General features: G+C 40.8%; 1 protein-coding gene across 13 annotated transcripts in view; it reads left to right on the forward strand.

Moving 5' to 3' along the window:
• The first annotated feature begins 1352 nt into the window (after positions 1-1352).
• prom1a (prominin 1a) overlaps positions 1353-27487 on the forward strand; it is a 55185-nt gene continuing 29050 nt past the window's right edge. For 5 of the 13 annotated variants that reach the window (XR_009126632.1, XR_009126639.1, XR_009126640.1 and 2 more), the window contains exons 1-4: positions 1353-1798; positions 12151-12209; positions 13234-13260; positions 16286-16491. Coding sequence is in view for 4 of the 13 variants with exons in the window: in XM_058065003.1 (XP_057920986.1) it covers positions 1561-1798; positions 12151-12209; positions 13234-13260; positions 16286-16491 (530 nt within the window). In the remaining 9 variants the exon portion in view is untranslated. The remainder of the gene's footprint in view (positions 1799-12150; positions 12210-13233; positions 13261-16285; positions 16492-27487) is intronic. The other 8 variants (XR_009126633.1, XR_009126634.1, XR_009126636.1 and 5 more) reach the window with 4 other exon arrangements.

A 27487-nucleotide genomic window follows, 5' to 3' on the forward strand; every position in this document is an offset into this window, starting at 1 on the left:
TAATAGTCAACCCTATTTTTTTTAGTTTTTAGTCAACATTTTCTTTGTTGGTACTTACAACCCAGTTAAAATTGTCTTTACATTTTTACATTATGATAGTAATTATGAATTTTTAGTTTTTTGTTCTTGTTTTCAGTTGGCAAGCGTGGTACTTTATAGTCCAATCTGTTAACATGAATGTTTCTGCACCTTGAAATTGTGCATTGGGAAAGAAACACAAGCCCAACAAAGATTCAAGTTGTTTTGCTTTGACATTTAAGAAATTGGCTGGGAATCGAATTCATATCTGTGACTAAAGTGCCTTATGGCGTTTATTTATTTATTTATTGATTTGTGGGCTTGAGAAAGTGACACAAACACCACATGCTTGCAACTATCATGACTAAATGTGCAAATGCCGATGTCTTCATCTTGCCAAGAATGAAATGAACAACCGTCTCCATGGCAACCACAGAAGCTGGTAAGTGAACCATCAAAAGCAAATGTTTATTGTAACCATGGTTACATTTGCATGCTTATGCAAGGAAACTGCAAGTTGACCTCTGTGTGTTTTTCAATGGCTGCCCGGTAATCTGAGATTTATCCCCCAGATGACCTCACCTGTCCTGGAGCCTTTTTAACATCGCTCGTACTGTACGCTAAATCTGACACAGACGCTCTCTAAGCTCCTTAGGCCCGGTCACGGCTGTCACGGATACCAGGAAGTTGTCTCTAATATCTCGGGTTAGTCAAACCACAACAATAAACAACATTGTTAAACGTATACATCCTAAAAGTGAGCATTTTAGAATGTTTAATCCTAATAACTCATTTTAATAATGCTAATTGTTCTTTCTTTCCCACCACAGAGGATACACAGGCACCATGAAAGGAGGACACAGGTGGAGGGTTTTTTTTTCCTCTGAGCACAATAACATGATTGTCGCCTTCCTCCCTCCCTCCCTCCCTGGAGGTCAGGGCCCCCGTGGAGGCAAGGTGTGTGACTGCTGTTCCAAAGAAAACCCCAAATTTGATATTCTTTGGATTTTGCTGACTTCATTTCATGCTAAAACCAAAAGCCACTCAGGCCAAAATGTTGTTATTTAACTGTATTTACATTAACAGGTTTTAAAAATATTTTTTCTATCTTTGTCATATAGATGAGAGAAAAAATTAATAAATGTAAACACTTAATTTACTTTCTAACTCAAAAGCTACAAGTGTTCCTTTTATCCGCCAGGGGGAGCCCTTCCTGCTACACAACCTGCTTCAGCTGTTGGAGACACGGAGGCGCGCTCCCGTCACGCACGAGCTGACGCCTACACAGAGAGAGAGAGAGGGAGAGAAAGCGAAGCGCGCTCGCGTGTGCCGGACTCATCCAGGAGCGGAGACGGCGGAGAGAGGATCTCCCGGCGTGGAGGCGCACACCGCGGGAGGGGGGGGCAAGAAATGATGCCCTGCTATCGCCGGTAGCCGCGGTGCTTCCGTGCGGACACTTGTGACCCCGTTTTCCCCTTTTTAAGCCTCTCCATCTCCTAACCAAAAACCACCGGAGCACTCGCGTCGGTCTTCACCGGACTCATGATGACCAAAACCGGGACACTGATTCTTCTCTGTGCGTTCCTGGGCTCCGGGGAACTCCAGGCGCAGGAGCAAGACCCCCGCAGGCTTCTTCCCCCGCCAGCTACGTTGGACTTCGGCTACGTTCCCTCGGGGGTCTACGAGACGGTGGCCCACTACGAACCCGGACCCATCGGGATCCTGTTCCACATGGTGCACACTTGGCTGTGCCTGGTCCAGCCCAACGACTTCCCGCAAGGTGAGTACTTCACGAGTCGGTCAAATGGGAATATGTTGCAAAAAAAAAAAATAAGTAAAGGGGAAAATGAACTTTAAAAGATTAGCGGAATAACTGTGTTTAATAGTTTGCACCTGTTTGCGTGATTTACTGACGCCACGCCCCTCCACGCCACGCCCTCAAGTCCCCTACAAGTGTTTGTTTTTTTTTTTTTTTTCATTTAATGCAATTAGACACATACACTCCCTGCGTGTGTAGTTAATGGTGTTGCAACATACACACTCCCAAGTTTGTGTGTGTTTAATGTGGTTCCGGATGTGCAAAGATACCCCCCCATTCCCTTCTAAGCCAACATTTTGCAGATTAGCAGCTCTGCGAGTCACCTTGCTAACTAGCTAAATCCCATAAAGCTTACACCAGATGGCATTAGCCGCTAAAGCGCTCATTTATCGCCAAGCAGTACATGGCTTTTCCAAAGAGCCAAAATAAACCAAAACACCACACCGCTTCCTGTGCTGCTATTTGGCACCTTTGTGTTGTAACCGCATCAAAAACTAGGGACTGGTTTTATGGTGCTGTGTGTGTATACCGCGAAAGGTCTTCACAAACAGTTTATCATGGTCGGCAGCCATGTTTTTGTTTTTCGCTTTGGTGTGCGACCTTGTGAAGTCTTACTATTCCCCGCACTCTTGAATGCAGCATTATCAATGTAGGTAACCTTCAAATTATGTTAGACTTAAAATAAAATAACTATAAATCAGATCATATTTCAAGAAGATAGCTTTAGCGGCTGACTTCCAGATCACTTCCTACCTTGCTCACAAATTGTTTCTTAAAGCTTGCTAGCTGTGCTAGCCATGCTAGCTTAGCACCATACAGGTGACCAAGCAGGTCATCTTAACCCTATGACAGTTAAAAAAAAAAAAAATCAATAAGTTATGCTATTTTGGGGGGTTGAATACGGCTTTTTAATATGCATATTTAAGCAAATTTTATGTAAAATGTCACAAATTAAGTATTTTCAAGCATAGAAATGGCTAGAATAAGTTAAATACACACACAAAGCATTCAAAGACATTGTGATAATATATAGTATTCCATACTACTCACAAGGTGTTAGTAATGTCACTGTAATCTTTGGTGAGACACACAAGCACCAAACCTGATAGGCAGGACAGCAGGCTTTTATTGCAGCTTTGAATGATTTGACAAGAGGCACAATAGTAATTCCTAACACATGCCAAGCTGAATAAAAAAAAAAGTGTAAATCTGACTATAGGGGTGTTATTTCATGTCTAGAGAGCTCTAATAGCATTAAAACATTATATTTTATTTTGTAAAATATATTTATATTCTCTAAGTACAAATATATTCCATTTATAAGTCAGGAATTCATCCATCAAAGTCAGTCTGGAACCAATTAACTGTGGTAAACGAGGGATTACTGTACGAACATTCCATATATTACATTAACGAAGCTAACATTAGCAGCTAGTTGGATAGCTCTCCTTACCTGAGCTGTTCCCAACACTACAGTGTTATGCTAATTTGCATAATTTGCCATGACACATGTGTATGTTGTTTTTATGAGAGACAAAAGGTGAGCAAAAAGCAACCAGGTGATGCTAAATCTATCTGTGGCGGTCCACCGCAAATAAGTGGATGTATTGGAAACACTGTGCTACCGTCACCGAAACGTTTCTAAATTTACAGTACAATTAAAGGTTCTAATCTTGCAAAATGATCCCAACTTGGAAGACACTTAACGTCATTTATTGGGATTTTTAGCGGATTCCAAATAGCGACTTTATGATGCGGATAATCTCACTCGGGTGTTGTAGTGTTTTCAAGAAAAAGCCTTTCCCTGATTGACTCCATTAGTAACTTTAGCCTTCACTCATGCTGCATATCGACCGTGGTGATGGCTGCCTGTGGGTTTCCCTGGCAACTGTTGCCAGACCTTCATCTGGTGTCTGAATTCCATGATGTCTTTCGGAAACCGGTCAGGAAAGTCGCTCACCTGCATATGTGCAGTTTAAATGGATAATTGAGTGTTTATGTTCAAATGTAAAGATAAAACAATGCAAACGTTCCTCCAGTGGGAAGCGAGTCAGCACTTTGCGGCCGCACACAATGCACAATGGCCGCTTGTGGCTTTGTGTGGCAGATGACCACTAGTGTTATTATGGCTCCTTCTTGCTGTTGTTGCTTGTCCCTTGTAGTCACTGAATAGCAGCCAAAGCGCTCCATTGTGTTAACCAGTAACTAAACCCAAATATTCACTGGCGCCTTCATCCGTCTCCGCATGGCCCGAGGCCGCCATGTCGGAAGCATCCTGCAGACAAAACTGATCCCAGATCAGCCTGAATTAAAAACAAAAAGGTGGCAATTTATGAACGGCGTTATCATTATGCAAATGTAAGAACTTGAATGTAAGCATAGCTTTAACCAGCCGAGGTTACGACAAAGACTATTTAGTTTTACGTCATTCATGCTTTTTTTGTCAGTGTTTAGCAGCCCCCCCCAACCCTCTTTTCCCTCCCAGTTCATGCTTTAAAGTGCAGAGTTTTTTATTGTATTTCACCCTGCCGCAAATAGATTGCAGCCCTGTGGGAAATGCTGGCAAAGCTACAGGAAATAAACTACAGTAAACCTCGGATATATCGGACTCGGATATATCGGAAATTCGCTCACAACGGACAGATAAAAAAGAACCGATTTTTCTGTAATGCATTTCCAATAAAAATTCATTGCATATATCAGATTTTTTATAACGGATTTCGCCTATTTCGGACAAAATCTCCAGTCCCGTTCCAATGCATTTCCATTAAATTTCCCTCGCATATATCGGATGGCCGCATCGTGGCGCTCCGATTCACCGAATCGTGACAGGCCGCTATACGACGTCATTTGCAGCGTTTGCAGCGTTGCCTGCGCGTCCAGGTACATTGGAAACATAGTCAAGGAAGTGCCTTTTTATAACGGATAAAATCCGATTTACGCATATACCGGATATAAATCCGATATATACGTAAAACGGACATTTTCCGGTATACGCATATAACAGATTTCGCTTATATCGGACAAAACCAGTGGGAACAATTGAATCCGATATATCCGAGGTTTACTGTACAAGCAGTTTGTATGTGGTTGTTTTTACTGTGATATATTCCTTCCTTTCATCCCCGGTGTGAGCATCTCTCCCCACAAATGAGCTTTGTACTCTAATTATTTAATCATCAATCAACAAATCTTGTCGGGTTTTTTTTTTTTAATAACCCCAAAAAATGAGAGCGATGGATAAAATGAGCTCATGTTGATGCTTTTCCGGCATTCTGTTTGACTGGATGGCTGCCCTGGAGCCTCCAGCGTGTCTTGTCTGCGAGGATGTTCAGAATTGATATGAATATTGCAAATGTTTGTCAGCTTCCTTCTGTTCAACATCAACCGTAGTTATCTAACTATCTCGCTCAGCAATGCCATACACTTACACAATATAGCCATCCTGTCTTTCTAATATAGTGCAACACAAATATGTTTATACCAAATCATAAACGCAGTATTGTTTCATTTATTGCGGTTCATTGGTTCCACACCAGACCACAATAAGAGAATTTTTACGAAGTAGTGGAGGAATCCTTATAAATGGAACAATACAGGAAACCTGTGTATAATCTTCTAAATATGTTTTTAAAACATTACTAGAGCCCTCTAGACATAATATAACATCCCTATATCGAATATAGTAGACGTAATAAAAGAAAATAATTCAGAATGGGGCTGCACGGTGTTCAAGTGGTTAGAGCGCAGACCGACAGCTAAGAGACCCAAGTTCAATTCCACCCTCGGCCATCTCTGTGTCTGTGAGTTTTGCATGGAATTTCCTCCCCCATTCCAAAAACATGCTAGGTTAATTAGCGACTCCAAATTGTCCATAGGTATGAATGTGAGTGTGAATGGTTGTTTGTCTATATGTGCCCTGCGATTGGCTGGCCACCAGTCCAGGGTGTACCCCGCCCCAGCCTCTCACTTGAAGACAGCTGGGGTAGGCTCCAGCACTCCATGCACCATGAATGAATGAGTCTGTCTGCTACTGAGCGAGACAGGGGCTGTATGACTGACAAAAGGTCTCACTCCATTCATGCTGTTGTTTTATGGAACAAATGCACCAAGGTACTGTGTAGCATTACTGACATCTAGTGACCAGTGTAGGATACTACACATCTTCCGAATGACTTACTATATTTGTATTTCACTTCATTTAACCCTTTCTTTTTTATGCTTGAAGATGCTTAATTTAGGTTAAAAATACATACAATTTGCTTAAATATGCATATTATTTGACTAATAGGCTGTATTCAACCACGAAACACGCATGATTTATTCAACCCTGAGGCGTTCCCAGGCCAGTTGAGAGACATGGGCTGTGTTTGAATCCGGAGTCTGCATCCTATAAGTGCGTTTTTGTTGGCTGCACAACGTCATTGTGCTGAAGTCATGAGGTCATGCGTGTTACGCTTGTCGTATGTTGTTTACAGTCACGTTATCTCCACTATTATGGCGTGTTGTGCATTATACTTGTTTATGAATGACAATATCAGCTGCATTTTTCCACTCCAAAGCATTATATATTACGAGTTTTCACAGGTCTTTGTGCTTTAGGTAAATAAATCCTCAGGTTAAAAATAAAGTAGTTCCTGTCATAAGAGAGTAGTATAATAAAAATATTTTTGTATGCATTTTATAAGAAAATAATTAAAAAAATGTTGTACTGTACACCTTTTTTTTAAAAATTTTTGCACATTCTATGGTTATCGTCACATTAACTCAGAAGTTTACAGGCAAAGTTGTTGGGTTCCAAATGATGTAATTTGTTGGTTAGCTTACGTATGTACAGTATATGGCACTGGCAACATATAAACATCAGAGCAGGTGTACCTAATTGTGTGGCCGTCAGCTATATTGGCCTTCGTCTGATTTGGGCTTTTTCTGCCTCGTATAGAAGCCCTGTCATGTTGGCTTTTCAGCTCCAGTTGACCTTCCCTGCCCCGGAGTCTTTTCCATTCATGCCGCCTCTTTTGAGCGAAGACGTCGCCGCGTCATCAGAACACAAAAAGCGATATTGTGCAACACTTTAATTCCCTGCCGGCAGCCCCGCTGCCGCGCATTGATGCCAGAATGGCCTTCAGCGACACGTCGCTACATGTGAAATGGATCCCAATCTGGGATTAGCGTCGGCCCAGACAGCCGAGACGAGCTCGCCGTGATTCGGTTCTTTGGTTGCAGCAAGGTGACCTAACACGCAGCCACGCTGGGAAGTAAATATAAAACTATTAAAACTTCCGTGTTTTTCCATCCTCGTGGAAGCGCCGCAGGGGAAGCCGGGAGCAATCAGACCGGCTGTCATAAAGGTCGAAAGATAAATAGTGGCGTGTTTTGACTAACTACGCCTCTCTGCGGGAGTTTGTTTGAGGAAACGGTGATAGAAAGGTCAGTGATGTTCCACTGATTGCTGTCGTCTGGCGTGGAGCAGATTTTTGTGTAAAAAGGTCTTTGCTTTGGGGCCTCGGGTGTGCAATGTTGTTCATTCCATCCCAGTTTGAGAAGAACAACTGACTGAAATTGGAGACCACACTGGAACCTCGCTTGGCATGTTTTTCGGTTAACGTTAAAAAATACTGCAACGTGTCTTTTTATTAATACACTGCATGAGTCCAATTGTGTTCTAAAGTATTTTTTATCACAAAATGTTCTTGTTAGCAGCCTATTATCTTGCTAATACATGGAAACAGGAACTGGAAGTCAGCTCTACCACCCATCTGTGATGTCATCAGCGGCTGACGATGTAGTTCTTTGCTAACAGCTAATTGTTCTAGTTTTACATTCATTCATTTTCTACCGCTTTTCCTCACGAGGGTTGCGGGGTGTGCTGGAGCCTATCCCAGCTGTCTCTGGGCGAGAGGCGGGGTACACCCTGGACTGGTCGCCAGCCAGCCAATCACAGGGCACATATAGACAAACAACCATTCATACTCACATTCATACCTATGGACAATTTGGAGTCGCTAATTAACCTAGCATGTTTTTGGAATGTGGGAGGAAACCGGAGTACCCGGAGAAAACCCACGCATGCACGGGGAGAACATGCAAACTCCACACAGAGATGGCTGAGGGTGGAATTGAAACCCTGGTCTTCTAGTTTTACATGCATAAAGTAATTCTAAACGTATAAATAACCAATGAAAGGAATACATTTTGTACATTTATGTTGTGTTGTACATTTATCAGCATCTTTATCCAAATGCTGCCACTGGCAACTTTTTTTGGCTCCATTTGGAGGGAGGGAGGAGCAAATCGTCAACATTATGTGATAACTGAGACCAAAACGTATCAAAACGGAGGTAATATACTGTAACACTGTAACTGGTTACGCAGGTAGCCAACCTGTGGCACGGGGGCCTGACGCCGCCCACAAGACCATCAGCGCCCGCCTACCGTGGACTTGAAATGATGGATCTCTAAACTGAGCAACATCTCACATAGACCAGATCACATGGGCAAAAAGCGACTAAATGAAAGGACACAGAGATTGGCCACTTCCCTGGTTGCCGTGTCCCATCAGGACAGGGGGGGCACGGGGGGGCATCATTTGGGTCAACAGAGGAGAAGCGGAAGAGGCCGAGGCGAGCGGATGGCAGCTCATGCGTTCTCTCCTTCCTTTGTTACGCTTCATTGGCGGATGCAGCCCCCCCCCCCCACATTCCCTTCTTTTCCCCAACAAGTCCACACTCCACTCTGTGGTAGAGATGGCAGAGAACCTGCCAGCCTCAGACCCAGGCCTGACTTAGCTTCACCGTGAAAACTGGTTCCTTGTACTCCACACTTTACCTAAATACTACAGCGAGTATCCAGTGTACTGCTTGTGTAGAAGTACATTTATGTCACTTGTGTCACCCATTGGAAGGATGCTAAGGCTCGTCATGTTGGAAAAATCCATGTCGCTCGTGGGTCCCCCTTAATGAACCGCAGCTCCCCATTGCCTGCAGCATTCGTGCTTTGCAGATTGCCTTTGACCTTTCACGGATTCTTACGTAATGTCGTTGGCGTATAAAATGATGATGACCACGAGTCAACTCACCGCCCGGTTTTGTTGATCTTCTCGTGGAAGTACCGACTCTTACTTTCAGTGTCGTCTTCGGTTGAGTCTTTTCTGTTCTGCTTCGGCGTGTCGCTCATGCGGGGGATTGGTCCATTGAGGGGAGCATCATGTGTGGTGTCACATCAGGGTAAGTAGCGGCGTTGAGCTTGTCACCTCGCACACGCGGAATTGATTTCAGCACGTTTGAGCTTAGCGGAGACGACAGCAGCTCATCGGAGTCTGTCGCCATCATTCTCCTACGTACACTCCACGTGTGTGTGTGTGTCCTCCACCCATCAACGTGATTCCCACTGCAGGGGAGGCTGTCATGTCGCTAACCTACCACAGTAGTCGCGGTGCGGCGGCGGCCGCAGCGGCACGGGTGCATGTGAGCGCACTGGAGATGCTTCCGGATGCTCATGTGGGCACTCGAGCGCACTCGCAGCTGTGCACGTGAGTTTGCTTTGCACTGGAGGGAGGACGCGTAGAAAGGAAGGCATGATGCAGCTGGTGAACATGCCAAGCACATACATGCAGGAAAGATGCCACACATGGAGACATTTTTATAGAAAAGACTGCGTGTGTGTGTGTGGGGGGGGGGGTTGTGGGTGTGAAGTAAAGCCAGATTTTCTCTCCATAGTTGCGTTACACTGTGTTCAAGGCTACGGCGTGTAGTCAAGGTTCAATGGCCATTTCGTTCTATTTTGTCACAATAGAGCATTTTTTGGTCATTTGCTGACTTTCTAGTCCACCGAGGTCGAGGTCTTTGTCCCACACAGGTGTCTGTCGCACAGGAGTCGCCTGTCTCTAGACCCCTTTCACCTGTCAACGTCAGAGGTTAGCTCTTAGCTAACCATCTGGTTTCTATCATTGTTTTTTTACACAACTTCCCATTTTCCAATCTCGGCCTACCCACCAACCCGGATTCAGACGCAGTTCAAGGAACTATACATGTGGTACTGCTACGTTTTTTGTTGTTGTGATTGCATCACATTAAACTGTCAGTGATTCTTTATGGGCTGCACGGTGGACGAGTGGCTAGCGCGCAGGCATCACATCTAGGAGACCCGAGTTCAATCCCGCCCTCGGCCATCTCTGTGTGGAGTTTGCATGTTCTTTCCGTGCATGCGTGTTTTTTCTCCGGGTACTCCGGTTTCCTCCCACATGCCAAAAACATGCTAGGTTAATTAGCGACTCCAAATTGTCCATAGGTATGAATGTGAGTGTGAATGGTTGTTTGTCTATATGTGCCCTGTGATTGGCTGGCCATTCAATGAATGAATGAATAATTCTTTATGAAATGAGGAAAAATCAAAGGTCACAGACCCTCTATAAGAGCCGTATTAAGTATAAATTGTAACTACTTGAGGACACCAACACATCGTGTGTGTCCCCCCCCTGCGGTACATGCTGAGCGGAGACTTCCTTTCTTGCACCACAATTCCTCCTGGAATGTGACGTCTATCATTTCTGTACGAGCACAGAGCTAGCATAGCGACAACGGCACCAGCGAGCAAATCCCCATCAGGCTGTGTGTGCTTTGTTGGCTTCCAAGCGGCGAGAGGCTGAATGAAGTTTAACGGTGTGGAAGTGCGTCCCGGCCTGGCTTACTTATTACATATTTATTTTCCTACTTTGTTCAGTAAGCCTGTTAGCACAGAGCTTAGTCAGGGGCTGATATGGGAGGCTTGGGGCATTTACAGACACTTGATTACATTTTTTTTTCTTTCTCTCTCTCTCTTTCACTCTTCCATGTGCATCCATCCATCCTTTCATTCACGCGTCCTTTACCTTTCCACTGCTGCTTTTCTTCATCCGCCTGTGTCAGCTTGTTCCATATGTTTGCATGGCGTCTTCTTGCTTCTTGCTTCTGTCTCTTTTTTTTTTTTTAACGCTTTCCAGCCTTTTTAGCTGAAGCACTAATTCCTAGCAAGTTATAAGAGGAGAGGATAAGCTTCAGTCCTGACATGTTTAGCACTTTGAGCTGGACCCGTTTAACTGCTATGCTAATTCATGCAGTACCAACCCTTGTACTACCACATACTACCAAATAGTACTTACCTTCTGTAACCACTGACCGTTACATGTACAGCTAAACACTGTTGAAATATTACTGTATTGTACTTAATTCAGTTTGTGATAAAAATCTTTTCACTCATTCATTCCTTTTCTACCGCTTATCCTCACAAGGGTTGCGGGGGTGCTGGAGTCTATCCCAGCTGATCATTAATACATTTTCAAATAAATAATTCTTCAGGTATTAAAGCATTATTTTTTTTTATTTGAATTATAAAAAAAAAACATTTGTAAACATGTATAGGCATACTTAAAGGCCTCCAATAATAAGTACATAAATGCCCCCGGCCACCAGTAGGAAATTGAGATAATCATTTTGCATTATGTAACATAAAGCATTTGGTATGCAAGCTAGTTTATCTTAGTAGTACAATAGAATGTTAAATATTAATCTTATACATTTTTATTGTTTGGAAATATAATGTTAAGAGTGTATGTTTATAAAATAATTGTAATGTTGAAATATTTTATTATTAAGAATTATTTGAAATATTCAAAGATATTTTCTTACAGATTTGAAACATTTCTGATTTTTTTTTTGTATTTATTTTTCTTTTTGTTACACAACTCCCCTCAAATGTATATTTTCTGCCGCTTGTGTACTGGAACGCATAAGCGGAACATCCAACCCAAAAGACAGCTGGCTAGGTACACAGTGTTTTTTTCCCGTCCATACAGTTCTAGTTTCATGTCTTTTGTCAAGGCGGAATGGGGACAAACTCCCTAATGGGAATGAAAACTTGCATTGTGGGGAAACACAATACCAACAAAAGGCTAAAAGATGATCACTGGGTTTTTATGTGCTTGCCCTTTTATTTATTTTTTTCCTCTCCCAAACCCTGATCGTATAACGCCTGGCCTCAAATACACAATAAAGGCGGACAAAAGCCGTCGAAGCCAACCCAGAAAGGTGAAGTACAGCACAGTGACCTTTCCCAAACCACATCAGGTGTTCACTTCCTGTCACCATGACAATCAACATGCCCTTAGGTCTAAATAGTTCCATCAGTTCTTGTTCTGTGGCAATACAAACATGTGACAATAGACGCTGTATATGTATTATGTATGCCATTCTATTTGTCACCAATCAATCAATGAATGTGTTTGAACCACTTGAACTGTGAATTATTATTATTATTTTTTTTTTATCGTTTTGCAGATCTCCTGGTCCGATTGGCCAAGGACAGGTTTGGAAACATTCAGACTGAATACCAGAAGGTGAGTCTGCACTCAATTTCTACAGGCAATGTACAAAAAGGTGAAAAACGGCCTCTCCAAATAAGTAAATTCATGATAAAACTCAATACTAGGAATGTAACGAAACATGTATTTATGATCACATCGGTCAGTATAATACGGAACAGTAACAACCTAGCGATATACATTGGATGCCCGCGGATTTCTTAAAAATTAAAACTCGCCCATTCATGGTTGAAAACAGCACGAAGGAGATTGACAATGGTCTATAGCACAACACAATGCGCAGGTTCTCCCTGGCTCTATATTTATATACAACAGAGCATCAATATATCGCTCTAATACACCACAAAGAGGTAGAACACAATATATGATGTTAAAAAAAATGTGCAAAATTGCACATAAACAAAACAGAGAATCCGTGAAAGTTGAGTCGCGATGTAGCTAGGCAACGCTGTATCCAGGCGTGTAGCATACGACACAGCTAGCTAGATAAACGGTGAACAATGATTGACATAATTTTTTATTAATCATGCGTTTCATGGATTATCGTGACACGCCTATTTAGAGGCAACGTCAGGACATCCTCGGGTTCAAGATCTTGTGTGTATACTTTGTTTTAAAACAGTTGAGTTTCTCCTCCACCGATCGTAAAAGTCTAGCGAAGATGAAGTTCCAAGAAAGGCCGTAATGAAGCGATGCTTTTTAACAAGCCGAGGCCACCTTGAGATTTACGAGCACTTTGGATATAAAAATCCCATGAAAGAACCTCCTGTATGCTTTTATTTTCTGGTCTGAGGACAGAAAATAGGGGCCAAGTTCTGTTGCTGTAAACTGGAGCCTCTTTTCCTTTTTTTTTTCTTTTTCTGTTAGCGCATGTGTTGATGTGTGCTGTAAATCTGTACAAACGCCACATTGTTCCTCTTCTTTTTTTTTTTTACGGCTTCTCTGTCACGCGTGTTGTGTTTGTGGTGGCGTGTTTTGACGCTGTGCTGCTTTGTCTTCTGCATGCCGTCTTCATGTGAACCCATGTGGTGTCCTTCAGCCTGAGAACATAGTGCTGAGCCTGCAGGTAAAGTGTCTAGCCCTAAACCATCCCTTCTCTAGATGCACGTAGACATGCCCCCCCCCCCCCACCCCCCACTTCCTTTCATTCCTTTCTTTTATCTGCTTTTGTATCCCCTGTAACCTCCTTCACCTGAGACTTTTAATGCTTGTTCACTTTTAGGGGAGCAACTTTATTTACTTCCTCAGCATGCATTAATAATGATGGTCCATTATAGTCATACTGTATGTATGTTGGCTGTACTACTAGGTAAGGTAATAATACTTTAATGCAGTACTGAAAAAAGTAAACTGTTGCATTGATGCAGTTTCACATTATTAAAGGGGACCAATTCTGCTCATTTTTCGTCCCTTTGTATTGAGTCGTGGACTCCTATAGAGCAGCTACACACAATAACCCGCAAAAGCTTTCTACATCTTCTAGGATCTGCACCTAATCTACTTGTATTTCTTGGGATTTTTCCAAAATGGTTTTAATTTATTCCACCCACAGCCCCGCCTCTGGGCAGGCCTACTCTGCTGTGATTGGTCCCACTCGTACTCCCACTTGTACAGCTTGGACCCAAGCCACGCCCATATAAGGAAGTCACCACCGGTGACATCTCATGCTATATTCATTCGTCTTTTCTCGTTGTATCATACTGGGAAAAAAAATATAATTTAATTGTGATAATTAAATAACATTAAAAAAATGAATTATTTATCATGATGATTAATGATTTTATAAAATTATTTAAAAAATGCAAAAAAAATTGGAATTGTTTCTAAAATTAGTTTTATTTACTGACATAATTATTAATTTATGAAGAATTAAAATTTGAATGATTCCAATTATTTATTTTATTTATTCCATAGCATTACAGCAACATTGTAGATAGCATCATAATCATTTGGCATGTAAATTATTACTTTGCAGATCCTCACTGTATAAAAATAATTGTTTGTAAATTAATTTAGTATTTTCAAAATGTAATAAACATAAATATAAATCATTCAAATTCACTAATAATCTCATGGGATACATTGTGGTCGTCTACAGCCGTGCATTGAGTTTCCAATGTTTCTATTTCCATATTCATTTGATCTCACAATGTGATTGACACAATGCTTAAGTCAGCTTCTTAGCATGATCTTAGCATGATCCATGACACACACACAAGAGTCTCGTGGGCCTCTTGGTGCCCGGGGCCGTTCCTCCCCGGCGGCTGTTTTGTTGGGGGCGATTTATCAAGTGGCACGACAGCAACACAACATGCCGCCACCTCATCTTCCGCTTTAGCTCGTATGGTGAAGGTCACGTTGTTCCTTGGGGCTTTCGCCGAGACAAAACCTCCATCTCAAAATAGTTTCATCTGCGGGCTGTCATGGAAGAAGCAACCATGCTGGAAAAAAAAAAAACAAAAATAGATCTTTTTTTTGTTGACATGACAAGATGAGGCCGGGAGCGGAATGACGCGCGTTCACATTTCAGCTAATTTGTCGTCATGACAAACGGTCACATGACTTGCTTACTTTATTTGAATCAATTTTCCCCCCACGGAGGCTGACATCACCCATTCTTCTACTCCAGAGCGTCCCGCCCTCACCCTGACTTTTTAGTATTTGGATCACGCGGAAAAATACTCCAGTCTGACAGGACTGTGTTTAAAGACCCAACCAAAAAAAAAGTACTGGTACTACTAGTACTACTAGGGTGGACGTGGGTGTTCCCCATTAGAAACTCCCTCTTTAAGCACTGGCAGGAAGCGTTGCCGTGACAACGCACACACCGTGCAGGGAGTTACCAGTCCCTTTTTAATTTTGCACATTCCAAAAGTCGGGGTTAGCGGATTAGCGATGTTGCGGGATGATGTCATGCTCTCCGCTAACTCTCTACACACCTTCGACATTTCTAGGATTTCTATGCTTTGAATCCTAAATAGCCCACATTTTCTACCGCAGGGGGGTGCTGGAGCCTATTCCAGCTGTCTTCGGGGCGAGAGGCACGGGATACACCCTGGACTGGTGGCCAGCCAATCACAGGGCACATATAGACAAACAACCATTCACACTCACATTCATACCTATGGACAATTTGGAGTCGCTAATTAACCTAGCATGTTTTTGGAATGTGGGAGGAAACCGGAGTAACCCGGAGAAAAGCCACGCATGCACGGGGAGAACATGCAAACTCCACACAGACATGGCCGAGGGTGGAATCGAACCTGGGTCTCCTAGCTGTGTGGCCTGCGTGCTAACCACTTGAACACCGTGCAGTCGTTTTTCAACTTGAATAACTAGAATAATGATTTGGAGTACATGAGAAAACCGTGTGAACATGTATATACAATGTTGTAATGGATGGATGTTTTCCATACATAAAATAAATGACCTGGCCTTTTTTGTTTGGAATTTTATTTTTTTAATTAAATTTATTTATAAAAAAATTATTTTATTTATTTATTAATGTTTTAATTTTTTATTTATTTTTTACTTTTATTTATTTATTTTTTTTCATTGTATTTATTTTTTTTATTTTATTTAATTTTTATTGCCAACCTTTTTGAATATTGTTTTCCAGAAAATTCCAGTTGAACTCCAAATTGTAGCACTTATGGGACGGGTTGGTGGTCACATGGCGGATGCTTTTGGTTATTAAAATAATTTTTTGCTTAGTAGTTGGCAGGGTATGAGAATGGAAGACCGTGCTCGGATTCCCAAAGCGCGTCGTTTTGAAAGAGAGCCTTGAAGTTGTATTTTCCAGCAAGCGATATCATTTATGAATTTTGGAATACTTTCGAAGTCCAACTTTCTATGCAGTCGCTCAGCTGGAAGTCCATCCTTTCATCAAAAATTCCATCTTTCCCCTTCATTAGCCAGAAAAAGCGGCACCGCAGGCCAACACGCTCTGATCTTTGAGGCACGAGCCAACAATAATGTGCTTTCATGGCGTTGATCTTCTGTGATGGTGCGGATGCCGAGATCTTGATGAGCACAGCGTTGGCATGTCCGTCCCATCTGGACTCATTTCTCTCATCCTCTCGCCTTTCCAGGCCATCTACTACGAGATGGGCTTCCTGGTGTGCGCCGTGGTGGGTGCGCTCTTCACCGTCCTGGTGCCCGTGGTGGGCCTCTTCTTCTGCATGTGCCGCTGCTGCGACAACTGCGGCGGCGAGATGCACCAGCGCCAGAGGAAGAACGCCGACTGCCGGCGCGGCCTGCTGGGGACGCTGCTCTTCTCCACCTCGCTGGTCATCACGTGAGTGGGCGTGTCCGTTAGCGTGTCGGAGAGAAATACTTTTAGGTTGCAAATGCTCAAGCACACCAATAGTCACCTTTACACCCCAAATATCCAACATGGCGGACATAATAAGAGAAAATAAGACATAATATAGACTCACATATGTTAGCATTGAGTTCCTTGCTGCTTTGTACTTCCTCTTCTGTACAGTACTTCCTGTATGACATTACTGACACCTAGTGACCAGTGTGGAATACTACATATCATCACAACATCTTTGAATGCATCATCTAAATACCTTATATGTGCATTTTTATTCATTTTGCAATTTTTATGCTTAAAAATGCTTAATTTCGGGAAAAAATAAGTACTAATTTAGTGAAAAAATAAGTACAATTTGCTTCAATATTTATATTTTATGGACAAATAATGGGCTGTAGTTAACCACAAAATTATATGGTAATGGTAATGGTTTTATTTCATTTGAACATGCATCAGATTACAATTGAATGCATCACATAATCAGTTCACAGTTCCACATGTCCAAAAGGAGTAGGAAGAAGCAAAGCTTATTAAATCCTACCCCTCCATCTGGTACTTTTACAATCAGTAACTGTTACATTTGTTCACTACCTGCTTTCCATAATACAGTTTAAGTTTTTTTTTTTTTTTAATAATGTACCTCGTACCCAAGTACGAGGTGATATGAGCATCCAATGACATAATGGGTACCATAGTAAGTGTCAATATAGTGATATATATAGCACATCATGACATATGATTTATATATATATATATTTTTTTTTTTTGTTTTGTTTGTTTTTACGTGATTGAGTGAAACCAAATTCAAAGAGGCGACAATCCACAGTGTCTTCTGTAGTCGCCGTACGTAAGAGCAAATAACTGCCAGGGGTCGCTAGCTAGCGCCAAGCACAAGGTGGCACTAGCTGCAGTTCAACCGTCATGAGAGGTCAGAATCCAACATTTTTATCTAGCTCTGCATGCGCTTTAAAATGTTGGGACTCAGCCGTTGCTATTACAAGGTTGTTTCTGTTGCTGCTTTGTAGTGCAAAATACTTGTTCATCGAAGAGATCTGTCTTTTTTTATTTTCTCATGCACTCCAAATCATTATTATGGGTATTATTAGAAACACATAAGGGTTGCATTGCAAGACTAGTGCACATACACATGCAGTGGTAGGATGCATGTGATGTTTTTACACGTGTGTGTTGTGTGCTGTGCGTTCTGCTGCCAAATTCATTGTAAAATGTTCCAATTTGCATACAATGAATGATGGGATGCATGCACAGTCTTCACAACACACACACACACACACACACACACACACTGGTCATCAGCAAGTCCCCAGCCCACCCCTACCCCCACCCTTACTCCATGCTGTTTTCTATATATAGTAAAGCAGTAAAGATACCACGTGGCAGCACCCTTCATGCTTCACTCAGTGCAGTCGGCAAGGAATTCCTGCTGAAGGCTGGCATCCTCATCATCATCGCCGTGAAATGCCGTGATGATTCATTCCAAAATAATCATAATAATGTTATAATAATAAATAATAACAATATGCAGCAGCCAACGCGAATAACAAGGTTTTTGACTCCATCCTGTTTGCAACACAGCCTGTGATGTCGAATTAGTTTGACTCCACATTGGGTGAATGACAGCAGTGTAAACATGACAATGTACAATCCAATTTAACATGCATGTGTCAGACCAGGGATTTTTTTACGCCCCTAAATCGGCGGTGCCCAAAGTGCCGCCCATGGAATGTTTGAAAAGTATATTCTTAAAAAGAGAGGAGCAAAAATGGAAAAAGCAGCAGTCATTTTAAAAGAATAAAGTCAAAATATTAGGTGGAAAAGGTTGGAATCCAACACGAAAAAGATGTAAAATTGTAAGAATAAAAGTAGCAATATAGGGAAAACTAACATTTTAGTCGCATAAAGTTGAAATATTCACAAAATATATATATTTGTAAAAAGTTGAAAATTAGTTAAAAGTAAACTAAACTTTTTACTAAAAAATTTGTAAAAACAAAAATTGGAAAATTAGGTTTGGGGAAAAAAAAACTTAATATGGGAATAAAGTCAAAATATTACAAAAAGAAAATTTAGCAGAAATAGTTGAGGGGGAGGAAATGACAAAAAAATGTATGAGAATATCGTAATAATAACGGGAAAAAGTCATATTCTAACAGGAGAAAAATTTGAAATTTTATGATTTCATATGAGATAAAATATCATTTTAATAGCAAAGAGTTGCTGGGGCCGAAGTCTTAGTAGAATGTCCAGACTCTTCCTCCTCCTCCTCCTCCTCCTCCTCCTCCTCCTCCTCCTCCTCCTCCTCCTCCTCCTCCTCCTCCTCCAAATGGAAGGTGATACTAATAACTGCATGACAATGCTGACATGCAGTCTTTTTATCATATCTACATGTGTTGATGTACAAAATATGAAAATGGCAAAGTTGCATCTTTTCACGATGTGGCCCTAACTGGAAAAACCTGTGCCCCCCCTCCCCTAAATAATGGCTGGAACTTAAGCGTTTCATGGAAGTCGGTGAAGTGCTTTTTGATCTACGCTGGGAAAATGCAGGCCAATGTGCTCGTCAGTGACGAAGAGCGCGTCTTGTAGGTCAACATCTTAGATCATCCCGTCTCCTCGCTCGGAAACTTCATCCACTCTCATCTTTTGTTTGATTGTGCAACAGTTACCATGGCAACCCCCCCCCCTCGCATCTAGGAGTTACTTAGTTGGACTTTCTGTCTCCATCACTTATTGCAAATTCCGCCGCAATATCCTAGCAGGGACGAGACACCAGAGACGTCGTTAAGTCTGATTAAAAAATCTCCCCAGCGACCGAACCCACGCTGGAGCGAAGCGATGATTCCATGCGGGGAAGGAACCCAGTCTTAATTTATTCCCACTTGACTTTTAGAAGAAGCTGAGTTGATATTTTGTCTCCAAGAAGACTTTGAATCCGGTTAGGAAGCATCCAGGACACCCAGAGAGAGATCAAGGACTTTTCACCAAAGCTAGAAAGTCATTAAAAACATCAGACTTTTACAGAACTTTTACAGAACGATGCCTGAAAGTTTGGAAAAGATCATCACCCATGGAGAGGTACCATCGTGGCCTATGCAGTTTATGGCCTTCACAAATCATAAGAAAAATGTATAGGGATTTGGCATATAAATATCTAAGTTTGACAATCATTTGTGTGACATTTAAAAAGAAATATTGGGTTTACACATTTTACAAATACTAAATTTATTGCAGTATATTATATGTATATATTACAGTATTTACTACAGTATTTTTAAAATAATTTTATCATTTTTATGATTTTAAAGAGTTGAAATTATGCTATCATAAGCACAACTTTGTAGACACAGGCCATGAAGAAAAACAAACACATTAACTTAAGTGAAATTAATTAATTAAAATGTTGATTCATTTAAAAATGCTAAAATACAAAATGAAAATATTTCAAATGTAATTTAAAAAGTAAAAAAGTTGAGCCATTGGTTTTTGTACGCCCCTTTTTTTGTATAATGCGTTTTGTGTGAAAATCATTTCTACAGCCCAGTTTTTGTACAATACAGTCTTGTTGAAAATATGAAATATTTAATTTATAAATATATTTTATTTTAATATTTTTTAAAAATTGCCCTTTTTGTAATTTTAGCTACAATTTTCCTTGGTTTGCTTTTCAGTGAAAATGTTCACTTAAATTTTCACATCATTCAGTTTTTGTTTAACATTTTTGATTTTTGCAAAATTTTTTCCATCTTTTTGTGTGATTCTATTTCTGTATATTGTCCCTTAAAATATTGGCCCTTTTTGTACGTCCCGTTCTTTTGTGATTTTTTTGTTCACATTTGTACTAAATTGCAAACATTTTTCCTTGTTTTTCCATCTAATTCCGTAATTCCATTTTTTTTTTACCCAAAAAAAGCACCCAACAAATTGTTGACTTGCATCTTTTATTTGAAGTGCGACAACTAAATAACCCGCCATGGGGCCAAAGAAAGTTACGAGTGCCAACAGTTTGATGAAGGAAGTGAGAAACTTTATTGAATTCTGACTTCCCAGGATGTACAGGAAGTCTGCATCAGTAAAGTTCCACCAATTCCTCATTTATGTTTTAGAATTTTTCTCTACAAAATGTATTTTTTTATATTTTCAGCCGCTGGAAAGGATACATTGGATTTACATTAGCGAGGTTCCACTGTAACTAAAAATTAAATTTTTAATTAAGGCACAAAATAAAACTTTTTGAAAAAGTTTTTACCAATTTTGAGCGCCCGTGGGAACCTGGAAGACACCGGCAGCCCGAGTCCCAAACACTGGCCCTCGCAAGCGCCATTAAAGTGATAAATCACTTCCTCTTACTTCCATTCGTCTCTGCCTGTGTTGCAGCGCGTTTGTTAACCCGAGGCTCACAGCATCTCGTCCGGCTTCCCGAATACACGACCCGCCGCCGACGGAACACGAGCGCCTTTGACCCCCACCAAAAGAGGCAATTAAAAAGATGAACGCCGAGTGGAACGCGGCCCGCTCTGACCTCGGAGAAACGGGACAAAAGTTTCCCTCCCGGACGAGAGTTGATCATCAGACAGCAAAACAAGAGTATTATATGATTACATAATTTACCGTAAAATGATGTCCAATCAGCAGGGGCCGACTTATAATTAGGCAAACCAGACAAAAGGCGATTATTCAAATCAAATCAACTTTATTTGTATAGCACTTTTCCTGCAAAGAAATGCAACACAAAGTGCTTTACTGAATGAAAACAATTTCCACAATTAAAAGGAAAAAACAATGAAGCGAAAAGAAAGCCCCTCATTCCCGCCCTCCATACTAGACCCACACACACGCAAGCACACAATCACACACAGTAGGGAGACATGGCATGGCACTGAGGAACAAGGAAACGCCACCTTTGGGGCCGTCCACACTGGGAGGAGCTGCAGGCCGTGCCATCGGAGGACCAGCACCCGGGCCCCCGACTCCGATAGACGGGCGGACCCCCACATTAAAGGGAGGAACCCCCAGCCGGCTGTGTCGAAGGGACGCAAGGATGGCACCCCCTCAGCAGACCCGAACAGCCCCCAGTGTGGAGGACCCCCCTGAGGAAACACTGGAGTTAGAAGCTGAAAACTAAGAGCATAAAATAGGACTAAAAAGATAAAAACAAAACACTGGAGTTAAAAGCTGAAGACTAAGAGCAAAAAATATGACTAAAAAGATAAAAACATAACACTGGAGTTAAAAGCTGAAGACTAAGAGCATAAAATAGGACTAACAAGATTAAAAAAAAAAAGAAAAGAAAAGATAAAAACAAAACACTGGAGTTAAAAGCTGAAGACTAAGAGCATAAAATAGGACTAACAAGATAAAAACAAAACACTGGAGTTAAAAGCTGAAGACTAAGAGCATAAAATAGGACTAACAAGATTAAAAAAAAAAAAAAAAAAAAGATAAAAACAAAACACTGGAGTTAAAAGCTGAAGACTAAGAGCATAAAATCGGACTAAAATGATAAAAACATAAGAACAGCTTAAAAATATTAGTTAAAAGCCTGATATAAAATTATTAATTTGTCGTCCTTTCATTTAAAGTACACGGGCAGCGAAAGAAGAGAAGACGAGTGGAAAACACTTTTTATCAAAAGTACCGAAACTGACGAAATGACTAAATAAGCCCCCGCTAAGCAGTATACTGTATGTATACTGTATGTACTGTATGTGTTTAAGTACACAATTGCACATAAAAAACCCAAACTGAATGTATCAGTATTGCACAATGTGACGTCGCCATCTTAATTAGCCTCCTGCGGCTCCGCCTAAGCGCTAACATTCATCACGTCGACTCGGGAGCAACAGTAGCGTAGCATGATGGGAGTTACTCGTGCGGCTGTTAACAGCGGCGTGTTCAGTAAGACTACATATGTCGGGATAAACGCGTCATTAAAAAGGGGAGGTAAAAAAAAAAAGAAGAAGAAGAACGAGCTGGGATGTTTTTATTGCAGCCAGCGCTTGTCTCAAGTCGTTACCCAGCGTGCATTTCCACCGTCTATTTTAGTCACAGGCTGTCTAACACCATTAGCGCAAAAGGTCGCAACGTGACGAGCTCGGCGACCCCGCCGAGCCGATCATACGGGGCCTAATTAATGATAATGTCTACGCCCCCCCCCCCTCAAAAGCCCCCGCCTACACACACATGAAATGCTTCTCTTGTTTGCTGTCTTACGTTGCTGATGCCGAGATGAACACCACAGACGTGGACTGCATTGTTCCTATTATTATTATTATTATTATTATTATTGACATACGACCTCAACGGAACGTTGTCCTGCGGCCACAACCGGCAGTAAAACATGTTGAAATTCCCAAAGACTCTCCCGCTCGCTCATTAAATCTTGGGAACGCTTGCATGAGCGTCCGCATCAGCAAATATCTCTTAGTGACTCATGTTGACTAACGGGAGGTGCAGCGTTTTAGTAAAGGATGCCCGCCAGGGGCCGAGCAGGCAGAAAATAGACGAAAGAGGGAACGGCGCAGTAAAAAGCAAAAGATGACCTCAGCCAAGTCATTATCTTAACTTGGATGAGCACAATGTAACAATCACATATTGAAATCATCTGCAAACAGAAAAGAATAAGTCCTATAAGTCAAATATCTAATTGTGTGTAGCTTTATAGATCATTCATACTGTATATGCTGTCATATAGTTCATTTTAGCATGCTAACATGTTGCATGATAGTGCTAAGTGTTTAAATAATAGTCCACCTATGAAAACGCTATGCTGCTATGCTAATCTTGGCATGCCAACAATGCTAACATGTTAACATTAGCATGCTAACATGTTGCATGATAGTGCTAAGTGTTTACATAATAGTCTACCTATGAAAACAACATGCTGCTATGCTAATGTTAGCATGCCAACAATGCTAATATGATAGTGCTAAGTGTTTACATAATAGTCTACCTTTGAAAATGCTATGCTGCTATGCTAATCTTAGCATGCCAACAATGCTAACATGTCAACATTAGCATGCTAACATGTTGCATGATAGTGCTAAGTGTTTACATAATAGTCTACCTATAAAACAATATGCTGCTATGCTAATTTTAGCATGCCAACAATGCTAACATGTCAACATTAGCATGCTAACATGTTGCATGATAGTGCTAAGTGTTTACATAATGTCTACCTATGAAAACGCTATGCTGCTATGCTAATCTTTAGCATGCCAACAATGCTAACATGTTGCATGATAGTGCTAAGTGTTTAAATAATAGTCCGCCTATGAAAACGCTATGCTGCTATGCTAATCTGAGCATGCCAACAATGCTAACATGTTAACATTAGCATGCTAACATGTTGCATGATAGTGCTAAGGGTTTACATGATAGTCTATTATGAAAACGCTATGCTGCTATGCTAATCTTAGCATGCCAACAATGCTAACATGTTAACATTAGCATGCTAACATACAGTATATATATATATTGTCTACCTATCAAAACAGCTAGAAAAGCAACATGTTTGCCATGCTAACAAGTTGACATATTAATTTGGTAATGGGGATATTATACTCTATATTATATATATTTAATGTACATGTACTTTTGATAAAGTATGTGCTTAAATATTTTATCGAGGGATGTCCGCCAATTATCGGCTCGATATCAGCATGAAATTGCGATATCTGTTTATCGATATCAGATTTTTTTCCCGATATTTAAAACACATATATGTCACGTTACACATATTGGTATCGGCTGATATGGGTATCAGAAATTGGGTTGGACAATATCATCGTTTTTCAGCCAATATTGGACAAAACTAATTTTATCATTTTTCCACACACAGTTAGGGATGTCTGATATTGGCTTTTTTTCCAATAGCTGATATGCCGATATTGTCATACTAATAATTTCTGATTCCGATATCTACCGATACGGATATGTGTAACATCACATACATATTTTTATTGAGCAGTGTTTGAGAAATGGACGTGTTGAAGTAAAAAGATAGAAAAGGAACGTTATTGAAACGCCGTATTAAAGCGGTATGATATAAAATGAAGCCAAAGCTGGGGCACGTCAGTAGGGCGCATGAAAAGACGTGATCTTTGTCTCGGACCACATCGGCTGTGAGGATTTATCCGCCTGGAATAGCTCCACTTTGGAATAGAGATTGAGCTGTCTTTTCATTCCTTTGAAGGCAAAGAAAAAGCGGCCTGAGATTAAGAGAAGAAATGAACAAATGCTACTTTGACTCGTATGTGCTGCCTGACGCCGGCTCCGATCTTTGGCTTGAGGAGTTCTCCAACAATGCTCTTCTTCTCACACTTTGGGGATTATTTTCCATCCGAGCGAGAGCTCCATGTGTTGCTTTTTTTCAAGAATACCTCGCACCAAGTGTTTGAGTTCCATCAGGTGGAGGTTGTGTTCACACTTGGGTCGGAGCGGAATGATGAAGCTTCGTTCACACGCTGGCGTTGCATCATGACATTTTCAACACATTATTTTCTCATATTGGCAGGGATTTTATCACCTAATGCAGGAGTGTCCCAGCTAACGCGTTATTCCTGTATACGTGCTAATTGTAAACAATCTGGATATCCCGACCAAAACGGCGACACGCGGTCAACGTCATGATGCAATGCGCGTCATTTCCTCTTCTTCTTCCTGTATACAAAGACCAAAACAACACCAGCAAGGCGTATGACCAACAACCTGGGTAATTTCACCACAAATCAATATTCCTTTTGATGGGGATATCCCGATTCGGAATGTTCCTAAATAGGCTTTTTTTTACTTTACTTTACTTTAGAATTTAAAATATCATCATCATAAATAAACAAATCTTATTTTGAGCTGACTCAAAATGTGTGAGAGGTCTCACTCACTCAAATTTTCTATTTCTGAACGTTTGTGGGAGACTTTAACAGCTAATATGCTAATAATAAAGAAAAGTAGAAATACAAAATTATGCTTGCTGACTGTATTGTTTTAAATAATAGCCCATTGTTACGAAATGTATATCATTTTACGTAAAATGTGATGTAATTATTGTTGTAGTTGCACATCAAATATTTTACCACAGAGATTTCCCCTACTTATTATAGATAAAAACGTATTTCGATCTTTGATTAAATGTGATTAATTTTTAGTTAACTGTGGACAAAATGTGATTAATCATGATCAAATATTTTATTCGATTGACAGCACTAGTTTTTTATGTGCCACGGCTGTTGGTGACGTATCTCCTAATAAAAACATATTTCTATCTGCGATTAATTGAGTTAACTATGGACCAAAAATGCAATGAATCGTGATCAAATATTAGAATTGATTGACAGCACTAGTTTTTTTATGTGCCACAGTTGTTGATTACATTTCCCCTAATAAAAACATATTTGTCTGTGATTAATTGTGAGTTAACTATGGACCAAATGTGATTAATCACATCAAATCTTTTAATCCATTGACAGCACCAGTTTTTTTTAATGTGCCACAGTTGTTGTTGACATTTCCCCTAATAACATATTTTTATCTGCGATTACTTGTGAGTTAAGTTTGGACCAAATGTGATTAATCACGATCAAATATTTTAATCGATTGACAGCACTAATTTTTTATGTGCCACAGTTGTTGGTGACATTTCCCCTAAAAAAACATATTTCTATCTGTGATTAATTGTGCGTTAACTATGGACCAAATGTGATTAATCACAATCAAATATTTTAATCGATTGACAGCACTAGTTTTTTATGTGCCACAGTTGTTGGTGACATTTCCCCTAAAAAAACATATTTCTATCTGCGATTAATTGTGAGTTAACTATGAACCAAATGTGATTAATCACAATCACAATCAAATATTTTAATCGATTGACAGCACTAGTTTTTTTATGTGCCACAGTTGTTGGTGACATTTCCCCTAAAAAAAAAAAAAACATTTCTATCTGCGATTAATTGTGAGTTAACTTTGGACCAAATGTGATTAATCACAATCAAATCTTTTGATCGATTGACAGCCCTAATATATAGATGTACATGTGTTACCTGACCAAATATCAGTGGCCTTTTCATCCTTTCAATTTTTCACTACACGGCCCGTTGCTGAAGAAAGTCCAAACACCCCAAAAACAGGATTTGTCAACCTTGGCAGAGGTCTGCTCTTCCCTTGTGGGGAGACATGATGATGATGATGATAATGATGGTGATGATGGAGGTCTACTTTCATTGTGGTGCAAGCAGGGAGGAGTTGAATGAGTGAATGCAGACCATTGTTAGGTCCTACAAGCTATGGAGCCAACGGTCCGTGTTAACCCGCAGCAAACACCCCCCCCCCCCCCCCCCCCCCCCAGTAGTGGCCTACATTCTCAGGGGAGGGGGTCGATGTCTCTGTGTCGAGTTAGATGCCCCTTTTCTTCTGCTCTTGTGGACTTTCCACCCAATGGACTCAGTTTCACATATTGTTTGGCTTGAATTGGAAGGGAAAAAGGCTTTGGATAAGAAGTGAGTGAGGGGTTGGATTGCCCCCTCTAGTGGGCAAACTTGGGTTTGCCCCAAGCAAAATCTACACTAATAGACAAGGACAAAAACACAAAACAATTTAACGGGGGAAAAAAGATAAATACATGTATGTTTGTGTGCATGAGTGCCGGCAGGGGAAGAAGGGGCGATGAAGAGTCGGACAAAAGGCTTTTGTTTTTGTATCATTTCAATCTCCTCTTGGTTCTGGCTGGATCCACTTCACTGCCTACTTTCTCTATTTTTCTCATTTTTCCATGTCTTTGTCCCTCACTTTTTCTTACATTTAGTAAAATGTGGCATTAAAAACGTCACATGGTCATGTTTTTAAACTTTATTTGTTTTTGTTTTGTACAGTAGTAGACACATGGTGTCCAGTCATTGTACATCTAATCTCACTTCATTGATGAGCGGTTGCTTACAATGCGTGACTAACTCTGCGT

This window comes from Doryrhamphus excisus, chromosome 2 (assembly GCF_030265055.1).
Source record: "Doryrhamphus excisus isolate RoL2022-K1 chromosome 2, RoL_Dexc_1.0, whole genome shotgun sequence".
NCBI lineage: Eukaryota > Metazoa > Chordata > Actinopteri > Syngnathiformes > Syngnathidae > Doryrhamphus > Doryrhamphus excisus.